At 31.0% G+C, this 12,623-nt stretch overlaps 2 protein-coding genes across 2 annotated transcripts; one reads left to right on the top strand and one right to left on the bottom strand.

Moving 5' to 3' along the window:
- Nucleotides 1-1,040: 1,040 nt before the first annotated feature.
- SKT3 (potassium channel AKT2/3) lies at nucleotides 1,041-7,046 on the top strand. Its single transcript, XM_006349307.2, has 11 exons — nucleotides 1,041-1,422; nucleotides 2,023-2,241; nucleotides 3,906-4,064; nucleotides 4,154-4,211; nucleotides 4,366-4,683; nucleotides 4,768-5,007; nucleotides 5,084-5,401; nucleotides 5,491-5,679; nucleotides 5,818-5,893; nucleotides 5,995-6,558; nucleotides 6,698-7,046. Exons 1-11 carry the CDS (start codon nucleotides 1,178-1,180, stop codon nucleotides 6,823-6,825), a joined length of 2,514 nt encoding a protein of 837 aa, XP_006349369.1. The 5' UTR covers nucleotides 1,041-1,177; the 3' UTR covers nucleotides 6,826-7,046.
- A 1,757-nt stretch (nucleotides 7,047-8,803) lies between these two features.
- On the bottom strand, nucleotides 8,804-9,555 carry LOC102604409 (uncharacterized). Its single transcript, XM_006349306.1, has one exon. It carries the CDS (start codon nucleotides 9,425-9,427, stop codon nucleotides 8,918-8,920), a length of 510 nt encoding a protein of 169 aa, XP_006349368.1. The 5' UTR covers nucleotides 9,428-9,555; the 3' UTR covers nucleotides 8,804-8,917.
- Nucleotides 9,556-12,623: the final 3,068 nt, after the last annotated feature.

Genomic DNA, 12,623 nt, shown 5'->3' with positions numbered 1-12,623 from the left:
AAAATGTTTTCCAAATCAACTCATTTTCCTCAACTTTAAGGAAAATGACTTCCCTTTAAAACTTAAGGAAAACATTTTCCAAAACTCTCCTTCAAATTAAAATTAAAAAAAAACTGTTCAAAAAATCAATTTATTTTGTCCCTACCCTCAAACCACCCCAAAATAATAATAATTTTAAAACTTGTTTTTAAATTCAATTTTTTTACCACACCCCTCACCCCTACCACCACCCCTCCCAAAAAAATATTAAAAGTTATTTTTAAAAGATATTTCTAATTTTAATTTTTAATTTTTTTACCCCCCACCCCCTTCAAAAAGAAAAAAATTTAAGTTTGTTTTTAAAAAATATTTTCAACTTCAAATTTTTATTTTTTCATCCCGATCCTTGATCACCCACCACCAAAAAAATTGAGTTTGTTTTTAAAAAATATTTTTAACTTCAAAATTTTAATTTTTTCACCCCCTACCCCTCGATCTCCCCCCACCCCACCCCCCTACCAGCCCCCCACCCCCCAAAAAAATATTTTCAATTTCAAAAATTATTTTCTACTTTAGTAAAAATAAAAGGTATTTTTCAAAAACATTTTTCATTCATAAATCAAACACTAAAAAACTTTTCCGAAAAATATTTTCTACTCACCAACCAAACATGAGAAAATAAGTCAAAAATCAACTTGTTTTCCAGGAAAATGTTGGAAAATGCTTCATACCAAACACACCCTTAATATAATCAAAGAATAAAATAATAAAAGTAGATATTAAATTAACCTTTTATCCTACTTCACTCAACTAACCTTCTATTTTAATCCTCGAAACTTTTAAATCCTCCTAGCTAGCAAATTAATTAAGAACACACTAGTCACTAGCTAGCAGGTAGTGCAATTTGTCACTAAGGCAAAAAAGGGTACAATTTCACACAAGCATCTTTCAAAGGTCACTTTTGACATAAATATTAGTGGACCACATATGGTCCACATTCCATTATTTCACAACACACACCACAATTTAATGAGCTTCTATGTATGCTCTCTCCTACGTACACCATTTACAACCAAAATAGTACTCTTCCTCTCTTGCAATTATTCATCTAACTTTATCATTAGCCCCCCACAATTGTACTATCATTTTAGTTTTTTGGCTCATATAGATAGGTACATATCTCTTTGTTAACATCAATATGCAAATGAGCTATTCATACAATAACTTCACAAAAAACATGATTGTTGAAGATAGCAAGAAAGAGCAACATGTTGTACAAGATGATAATAGCCATGAGAGTAGCAATTCAGCTACTTCCATAGATGATCTTAGTTTCCGGAACTTGTCCAAGCTCATTCTCCCTCCTCTTGGTTCCAATGGTTCCAACACAAATCAAACTCACGAGAAAGGATTTATCATTACTCCTATGGATTCAAGATACAGGTTCGTAGGATTAATAAAGAGTTTAATTAACTTCTATATACTAACAGTCACTACTGATGACGTAGATAAAAATAATTTCTAGCCATAGTATATATAGCAATATGTTTCATATCACTAATTAAGAAGAAAGAAAAGAAAAGTTGTAGATATTGTGTAATTTCACTTATTTGCAATTTCTGAATCAGAAATGGTATGTCCCAACTACTCGAAGCTTTTGTTTATGGATTGTCATTCCTAAAAATAGAAATTTCTAGAGCTATATATACCACTTGGTAAAATTAATTTCTTAAATCAAAATCGATAAATACTTTAGGTGCTAGAGCCTAGAAATGATTCAATTTTAAAGATCACGTCAAGCATAATTAACCATGGTCCTATAGGGTAATATATGTCATATAGACGTGGGGGCGTTTCTTTATTCGAGTCGAGGGGATCTACTAAAAACAGTCATTCTATCTTATCAAGATAGATGTAAAATTGTGTACGTGTTTAATTCTTTCCAGACTCTATTATGAAATTACACTGATTATGTTATTCCTATATTTTATTTTTTTTACATGTAGATGAATATTGTGTAAATATATATATGTGTATTTGTAGGTGTTGGGAGAGTTTAATGGTAATAATGGTGGCATATTCTGCATGGGTATGTCCATTTGAGATAGCATTCATGCGCTCAAATCCAAACACAACTCTATACATAACAGACAACGTTGTTGATATCTTCTTTGCTGCTGATATCTTCTTAACTTTCTTTGTTGCCTATATTGATGCTACAACTCAACTCCTTGTACGTGACAGGAGAAAAATTGCTATAAGGTACGTAACATATATACATCCACAAAATTCAAATTGTTCTATAGTATTATAATAGAACATGTGATCAAAGGCGGAGCCAGTATTAAGAGTTTGGGGGTTCTAAATTTCTTTCGTCTTCCTTATCATTGAGCTGTCAATTAGTTTTGTTAGGGGTTCACAAGTTATTACTTAAATTTTCTAGTACTAGAGTCTATGGAAAAGCTACTGAGTTCGTCCGAATTCACGAACCCCGCCTAGCTCCGGTCCTGCATGAAGAGGCTAAATTCGATGCTTAATTTTTTTATATAATTAATTAATTACCTTATAAGCGTATTTGATTTGTGTAAATAACTTTTAGACCAATAATGCATAGAACTTTTTAATCATTCATGCATTTTTCTCAAAAGTTTAACCTAGCTAGTTACTAATTATCACCGACAAGGAAAAATAACAATTAAAGTTAATTCAACCACTAGAGGAAAAAAATTGGTTCTTTATTTTAACCTCATTAAGCAAATCAAAAAGCTCTGTGGGTCCAAAATGACCAATCATATATAGAATTATTGCACACAGTACTCATCGAATCTTGGTACTTTAAAAATAAAAATAAAAAATCTCTTTTGGGGTTAAACTCTATGGAATCAGAAAAATAGAATATTTGACATATCAAAAATAGTGGGAGAAGTATATATATAGCACAATCTAGAAAAAATTCACCCGTCTTCTTTTTTTCTTTTGGGTCAAAGAAAAAATGTATATTGAAACGTGAATGTAATTTTTTAATTCTATAAAGGTTGATATTCTTGCATATCACGAATGAAATTTGTGATGACAAGTAGATTGATCCTTTAAAAAGGAAACGCATTTCTCATCTTTGCTAGAACGTTGGGTACATATATGACTCTTTTTTTTTTCTTTTTCTTTTTTTGTATATACTCAGTATTTAATCGAAATAGCAAGGGTTTCAAAAAATTATAATACATAGGGAGAGTTTAAATTTTATTTGTTTCCCTTTGTATTTATTCACTTGAAAGCTATATCAATTCACCGTGTATCGATATATCAATTATATCTAATCACTCTATATTACAGAGAATAAATATAAATTCAGAGCAAATTAATAAACTGAACTATTAATTCGTTTGATAATTAGGATACTGCTATTTCTACAATTTCCTCTGCCTTCATTTGCCAATATTTGGTTCTGCAATGATCATCAGAATATATCAAAATCTATAAATCCTTTTATTCTCTGACAAATTGACTTGATATATTATAATTTGATTAGATCCTCTCCCCACCCAACATAAATAATTATAGAAAGAATTACCAATAAACAATTCACAACACCCTTTTTGTTTCCACTATGAGAATCTGGAATAATCTTTTGGCTATACAAGTGGAAAGGTGCACCAAAAAACAAACAAATGAATTCTATCTCCAGGCACTAAAAAATAATATGACTTGTGCCAATCAATTCCCAAAGTAAAAAGTATTTTTCACAATAGGTAAGCAACCAAACGTGTTACAATAAGATCATGTCATTACATAAGTTTCTTTCTTTATGTCTCGTCTTTCTATAAGTGAGTGGATAGGTAATATCCGGATCGAAATTATATTGTATATATAAAATTATTATTTTTTAATATAATATAATATAATAGACATTGAATTATTTTTGACAGATACTTATCAACATGGTTTATAATGGATGTGGCATCAACCATACCATTCGATCTTTTAGCATTGTTGCTCACTGGCAAACACCAAGTTGGTGTTTCTTACTCTGTTTTAGGAATGCTCAGATTTTGGCGTCTTCGCCGGGTCAAACAATTTTTTACCAGGTACACTCCTTCTCATTTTTACTACTAATTCTTTCTTATTTAGATGGCAAATGACATATCACTTATACTCCTTTTTTATTTATTGGCAGACTTGAAAAGGATATGAGATTCAGCTACTTTTGGGTCAGATGTGCCAGACTTCTATTTGTAAGTAATTGAAAAACTAACAGGTAACTTGAAAAAAATGAGGTTACTAACCTCATTTTTACTGATGGTTACCTTTCATTTGTCCTTTTAGATGACCTGATAATGTAAAAATTTGTACTCGTAAAGAAAGACTAATTCTAATTGTATGTAACAGGTAACACTATTAACAGTGCACTGTGCTGGATGCCTATACTATTTGCTAGCTGATAGATATCCACACCAAGGAGATACATGGTTACGAACTATGAATCCAAATTACAAGGAGACAAGTCTTGTGATTAGGTACATTGCAGCTTTGTATTGGTCCATTACCACCATGACAACAGTTGGTTATGGTGACCTTCATGCTGTCAACACTTTGGAAATGGTCTTCATCATTTTCTACATGCTCTTCAATCTTGGCCTCACTGCTTATATAATTGGTAATATGACCAATTTAGTTGTTGAAGGAACTCGTCGCACCATGGAATTCGTAAGCTTTGTTACTTTTCTTTGCATTGCAAGTGTATACAAATGTTTGATCATTAAATAAGTGTATTGTTATGTTATGTTGCAGAGAAATAGCATCGAAGCAGCATCGAATTTCGTTTGTCGAAATCACTTGCCTCCAAGATTAAAGGACCAAATATTGGCTTATATGTGTTTAAGATTCAGGGCTGAGAGTCTAAACCAGCAGGAATTGATTGAACAACTTCCCAAGACAATCTGCAAAAGCATTAGGCACCATTTGTTTTTACCAACAGTGGAGAAAGTTTATCTTTTCAAAGGTGTCACAAGGGAAATTCTGTTACTTCTGGTAAGATATCACTTTTGTTTGAAAATGGTTTTATAAACATGTATAATTGTGTGGTCTATAATTGATGAATCTGCAGGTTGCAGATATGAAGGCTGAGTACATACCTCCAAGAGAGGATGTAATAATGCAGAACGAATCGCCAGACGAGTTGTACATAATAGTGTCAGGGGAGGTGGAAATGCTTGAATCTGAAATGGAGAATGAGCAAACTGTTTGGACCTTCAAATCTGGAGATATGATAGGAGAAGTAGGAGCATTTTGTTGTAGGCCTCAGAGCTACACGTATCGAACCAAAACACTTTCACAGCTCTTGAAGATAAGAACTAGTAATTTGATTGAAGCAATGAAAACCAGACAAGAAGATAATATCATCATGATCAAGAACTTCCTTCAGGTTAGTGCAAAATACCCAGTGATATTCCTTTCCCTCTGGACAATTTAGAGCTGAATCTTGATATTCTGCCAATGTCATGGTAATTGCAGCATCACAAGAATCTCAAAGGCTTAAGGCTTGGAGATTTACTTCATGGAGTGGGGGGAGATTATGGTGATCCGAACATGTATGTTAACTTGCTAACTGTTGCTAGTACAGGTAATGCTACTTTCCTTGAAGAACTTCTCAAGGCAAAATTAGATCCTGATATCGGAGACGCTCAAGGAAGAACCCCACTGGTACGTCCCCTTGTGGCCTACATTTATACTCGAAAAAGAAAGACTTTGTTTTTATTTACATGTTTGTGATGCCAATAACATTGTTTTCTCTTTCAAACAGTTTATGACATGATTATGTTTCTCTTTCTGATGCATCAGCACATTGCAGCATCGAAAGGGCACGAAGAGTGTGTCATGGTGCTTCTTAGACATGGATGTAACATAAACCTCCGAGGTAGTCATCCTCGATATATATTATTGTAAACTTCAGCAAGCTAGAATGTTTGACAGGGATAATTGGCTAATCAATGTGTTGATTTATACCATAAAAAGCAGATGTAAATGGTCACACCGCGTTGTGGGAAGCTATAGCAGCAAAACACCATTCAACATTTCATGTGTTATACCATTGGGCTTCTGTCTCAGATCCCTACATAGCTGGTGACCTCTTATGCACAGCAGCTAGAAAAAATGACTTAACAGTGATGAAAGAACTCCTAAAACATGGATTACAAGTTGACTCAAAGGACCGTGATGGATCAACTGCTATTCATGTTGCATTGGAAGAAAATCTTGAAGACATGGTAAAGCTACTTCTAATGAATGGAGCTGAGATAAATGATAAGTTAAAGTACAAGCTTTCTTCGATGAACCTAAGTGACATGCTACAAAAGCGCGAAGTAGGACACAGAGTTATGGTCTCCGACACAATGGATGAAGTTGCTCAAAAATGGCGCGAACAAGTGAAGCAGCACAACACGGAAAGTACTAGGGATCAGTCTTCTTTTAGAGTTAGCATATACAGAAGCCATCCTGTTATCAGGAGAAGAACTCATTGCAGTGAACCTGGCAAATTAATTAAGCTTCCAAATTCACTTGCAGAGCTCAAGATCATTGCAGGTAAATTTACTTCTACATAGTTCATAATCTTTCAAATCTAACAACATCACATGTCTGCTAAACCATGAAAAGAATTGGTAATATTATTATTGTTTGGAACTGAGACGTAGTTGTGTTAATGTATTTACGTGTTGTACAGGTCAGAAATTTGGATTTGATGCAACAAATGCAGCGGTTACGGATCAAGAAGGATCAGAAATTGACTCAATTGAAGTGATAAGAGATAATGACAAGCTGTTTATAGTTGAAGGTCCAAACTGCTTGTAGCAATACCTATTAGTGACACTTAAAAGTGTCTGTTCAGATGCATATATCACTAAAGAACTCAGAAGAAAAATGTATAGTGGACATACAGTCCTTTCCCATTTGTGCGGCATATTGAGCACTTATTGCAGTTATGTATACTCAAACATTTGCCTGATCTTATTGCAGTGGAAAATCTACTGATGGGATCAAAAGGTTGATATTATTGGTGTTACTTTAGTAGATTTGAGTCCCACACTTGACATGATTTAACCCCACAATCCACATACTAAAAGTTAAGGATGATAAGGAAAACTTTGTATTAATTCATTCCATTCAAATGCCAATTATCAGATTCTGAAAATCTTCTGGAGTTGTATCAATGTTCTTTCTAGAGGATACCCCATACAATTTATTGTAGCAAGGTAATTTGGAAAAAGAAGAAATTATGCTTTCTTAATTTTTGAAAATGTAAAATGGTCAAACATATTTTTAACGTAGAACCTCTTTAAATTGACATTCAGTAAATTAATATACTCTCTAAGATAATATTTTTCTCCGGTCCTAACTTGGGTTCGTGGAAAAAATGTTGATTTCGATAAAATAATATATTTTCACAAGACTCATATATAAATATATATGGCCCCATTTATTTATGTATAATATAACTTATCTTATTGCGTCCAAATGTTTCGGTGTCCCTTTTCGAACTACACCAAAAAAATTGTGAAAAGCTTTAGGTTCTTCTACTTCATATTTCTTATATATGAATATTTTCCCTCTCTTTTTTTTATATCATTCCTTAAGCTCTCCTTGACTACACCCTCCTCGGCTTTGTTACCCAAACACTCATCCTGAGCAATCTCTTTCGGTTCAGCAGTGTCCAGATCTGGCATCTTTACCTCACTTTTCAGGCACGATAAGTATTTCCTTATTCATAACTGGTTCCAAAGGTATTGTATCGTCTTCAACTTCATCATCAACATGTTTTTTTGATGGTATCCAATTTATTCTAAGCTCTAGCCTCTAGACGTCTGAACATGTATCATTTTTATTCGAATAACCTAACAAGTTATTGGTACTCATTTTATTGCGGTAATCAAAATTATTAATCATGACCTCAAATTCATGAAAGGTCATCTTTACAAGAATGTTCAATTAAATTCTTTAAGGCTTCATTCCTAAATGATGTAATTAAAATTAATCTTCATCGGATCTCAAAAATACTTTTTAAATTAATAAATATTTCATTTGTCCCATATTAATTGATCACCTTTGTAAAAAATACTTGTCCCAAATAACTTGATCACTTACTAAATCAAGATAAAATTAATTAATTTTTTCTCATTTTACCCCTATAATTAATACTCCATATGTCCCTAATTACTTGTCCATTTTTCCTTTTATAATTCTTTTTACCTATTATATCTTCAATTAAATGACTAATTATTTTGAAAAATATAGAATTTTTCATCCACTTCATAATTAATAGGGGTAAAATGGTAAACGCACTATGTCATTAATTATTTTCTTAATAGGTGTGTCAATTCAAAAGTGGACAAGTAATTAGGGACAGAAGGAGTACTAAATCATGTTTAATGTTCCCATAATTCCTCTTTGAAAACTTAAACAAAATTAAAGTTCCTAGAATTTATCTTTCCAAAGAGTTAATTAAATACTTAATTACCCTTTTGTAACCTTGATCTCACCTACTTTGAAGTACGTATAACTTTTATATGTCTTATCATATCATAAATTATTTTAATATCCATATAAAGAGTAAATTAGTCAAATTAATCATTTTGTTTATGATTTCTTAAAATTATCTCTTCTTTTGAAGAAGCTGATGCAAAATAATTAATTTTGTAATTGAATATATGACATAAATTTATTGATTCACATTTAATTATATTGAACTAATTCACAACTCAATGCATTATGCCAAAGTTGTTTTTAAAATATTATCCGACACTTTATCCTCTTCATTCACCATTGTCTTCCATTAACGCTATCGTACCAAATGTTCATTGCATATAATGACATTTTATTCTCCAAACAACACATTTAAATACATGGATTAAATCTGCAAAACGCAAATTTCATACATAACGGATTCCTAGAGAGAGCGTTTCTTACAGTGATTAAATCCAAACCAGACTCCATTAGGAAGAAACTTATCATACTTAAAGGTAATAGCAGGACGATCTGGACCGTACACTTTGACGCTCTCCGGTTTCCATCCGTCCGATCCAACCCTCTTCAAGTTTAAGTAGCAGATCTCATAAATACAGAGGCCACGGATCTGGAAAGTATCAGTAGAACAGCTTTCAAATATCTTCGACGATGGATCATCTAGCTTCGGCGCGTGGACCTCAAAACCATAAGAATCTCCAAAAGCAATACTGACTCTGTCTCTGGTGTATTTAGGTGAAGAACAGCTTGTTTTGATTGTCAATGTGTATGAGCAGCTTCTAGCAGTAGCGGTGCTCTGATTGGTTTCGATGAAAATTAGGGGTTTTGTTGAAGTTGAAGTAATTGATGTTGCTTCAGAGAGACAGAAGAAGAAAGCAACTAAGCTGAGGAACAAGACCACAAAGAGGTGAACACTCGTTTTCATTATCACCATCTAATTTTGATAATCGTTTGATTATTGCTGGATATGTTGTTGATGAACTTTAATAGCCTCACCCACCACTCAGTACTCACCACCTCATTTTTCTTTTTTTCATTTTGTTTTTTACGCATATTGCGTATCGTATTAACGAAAGAAATTTTTATGCAACGTGGCTACTAAAAATATTAAATAAACTTTAAAAAAAAAAATTGGTAAATATAACTATGTTTTATAGCTATAATTTGCATATATATGTTGTAGCTACAGTTTAAGTTGTCTTGTTTGTATAATTCGTGGGTAAGTTTGTATAATTCGCGAGTATGTTTGAATAATTGAGTTATTTCTGTATTTACTGAAAATAATAAATTTATACAAACATAAACATCTAAACTTTAAACAGTTATACAAAATTATATTATACAAAAGTTAACAAATTATATTTCACAAACGTGTGAATTATACAAATTTAAAACTCCAACCCACGTTTAATGTTGATTGTGAATGGTAATTAACTAAAATTATAGCTATGATGACTAGTAACTAGTATATATTTGCTTAATCATGTAATTTAGTACTCCCTCCGCTCTTATTTACTTGTCAAAAAAAATTTAATTTAATTTCTCATTTTATTTGTCATTTTGATAAATCAAGAAAGAATAATTTTTTTTCTATTTACCCTCAATTTATTTACATTGAGCTAATGTATTTGAAAAAATATAGTGAATAAATATGTTTGGTACTCTGTCAATTAATAAAAATAAAATTATAAACTTATTATATTAATTATTATTTTCTTAATAAGTTTGTCAAATCAAAATTTTATAAGTAATATGTGACGAAGAATGTAGTATGAAATTATAGCCCACCAAATATTATATTTTAATATTGAAATAATTTGAATTTTAAAATTTCTCTTTTAACTTAATAAAATCATTTATAGTCATACATGAATTCAAATAAAATTCTTTATTTTTAAAAATTTATGCCAATCAAGGGATGTTAGTGATTAATTAGGGTTGTGCATAAATCAAATTGACTGATAAACTCAATAAAAAATGTTATTGATTTATTATTATTGAATTAATGAGTTTTTAATGAATTTATTTAAAAATTTATTGGGTTATCGATTCAATCTTGATTTTTAGTATTAGGTTATTGGGTAAACCGATAACTCATTAACACTATAGTAATTTACTATTTTAGTCTTACATAAATATTAATTTCAGTACCTTAATGGTTACTACTTTTTCCTCTAAGTATCCATTCACACTTCACAATTAGTTTGAGTTCATAGCTTCATATTATACAAAGCGTTAAAATCTAAAGTAAGAATTCTATTTCTCTTAATTTCTTTGTGTTGCACTTGTATAACTCTTTTCATGTTAGTTATTATTGTTCTATTTTATGAGTGTTCAGTAAAGTTACATTATTTTCTTGTTACGTCAAATCATTGAAGAAGTCATATTTATTTTATGACTAAAACCAATAAATTGTAAACTAATAAAAAATATCTTATTGACTTAATTATTGATTTAGCATATTTATAAACATAAAAATTATAAACCAAACTGATAACACATAAAATCAAACCGATTCATCACACCCAACATATGATTACTTTTTTAACACCAATCACTAGATATGTGTCAGTTAATTCCCCACACACGTAGTTAATTAATCAAGGGTCCAAATATATAGACAGCTCCATTTTCTTTTTCTTTTTCTTTTTAAATTAATTAATTATACATTGAATAATCACTAACAATTTGGAGTCTCATTAGTTCTCCCACCTGGAATTTTTTTTAGGAAAAATTACTCATTTATGTTTCCTTTTATTTCTAATATCTCTTTCTATTTTTAAAAAACTCTAAAATCCCTTATTTCTTTAATGTATTTGAGCTACATATTAATGTATCTGAGTCAGTATTTAATGTAGGAAAATTCACGCCATATATACACTTAAGAGTAAATTTTACGGGTTTTAAACATATTTTAAACAATTCTTACTTATAACAGTTTATTTACCGGGTTATGACATATTCAATTAAATTTAATTTAATTTAAAAATCAATTTCAATTTATTTAATAAAATGATTAATACTGTTTATATTTTTATATTATTAATTAATAATATTTAATTAATTTGATTCAATTCCTTTTTAAAACTGAAATCATCAGTTTACACATATTAAGGGATTTACATAGATTAGAACTTCCTTGTTTAAATGTTACACTCCAAAACCTCCTATACCTCAAATCCCCACCACACTCCACCCACGCCTATTCAAATCTACACGCCATCACCCCCACTACCCCACTTTCACCTTGTCTCTCTCATTTTCTCACCAACCAACTACACCATTTTCACAATCGTCCGTCCAATTAAGTTTTTCAACAAAATCATGTCTAAGAAACCCATTGAAACGCCTCGAAAGAGTCTCAGATTGGTTGAAGGACTTCTACTGATGAAGTTCATGCTCCAACTTTCAATAAACATATGATGCACGTTCCTCAACAAGAAGATAGTTCCAAGTATGTATTTCTATACTTTACTACTTTCATTAGAAAAGGTAACTTAATTTATTTCTTAAAATATTTTTTCTTTCAAAAAATTTTCAGTGATTGTGGTTTGTACACATGTCTATTTGTTGAATACATCAGTAATGATGTTTTTTATATGCATTCTGTTGATATCGATGCAAAGTACCATCGTCAAAGGTATGCCACAATTCTATGGTATTATTGAAAAATTAAGAATGAGGATGGCGCGATCAGTGAGAGTGAAGTTACTGGTACGATTGCTAGCAAATATGGTGGACCTCGCATAGCAAAAGAACATGTTCCAGATACCACCAATTATCCTACACCAAGGCCATGAACAAGAAATTTGAGATAGTTGATAGCACCTTCTACTTTTTTAGAATTACATGTTTGTTTTTTTTAACTTTTGGACAATTTTTTGTGTTTAAGTAATTGATGATATTATATGTTTCCAAACTGTATATTTATTGGATGAAATGCGTATGAAATCTAATTAATATTTGTATGACTATGATGTTAATGATTTGATTTTGGATATTGTATGAATTGAGATATAATATTGGTATACAAATGGTATGAATTGTATTTTAACATTAGTGTGATTGTCTACTAACTGTCTATATGGTATGAATTTTTAAACTGGTATGAAAATGGTATGAATTGTCAA

Source organism: Solanum tuberosum, unplaced genomic scaffold (genome assembly GCF_000226075.1).
Source record: "Solanum tuberosum cultivar DM 1-3 516 R44 unplaced genomic scaffold, SolTub_3.0 scf00105, whole genome shotgun sequence".
Lineage (NCBI taxonomy): Eukaryota > Viridiplantae > Streptophyta > Magnoliopsida > Solanales > Solanaceae > Solanum > Solanum tuberosum.
This window is presented reverse-complemented; position numbering and strand designations above follow the sequence as displayed.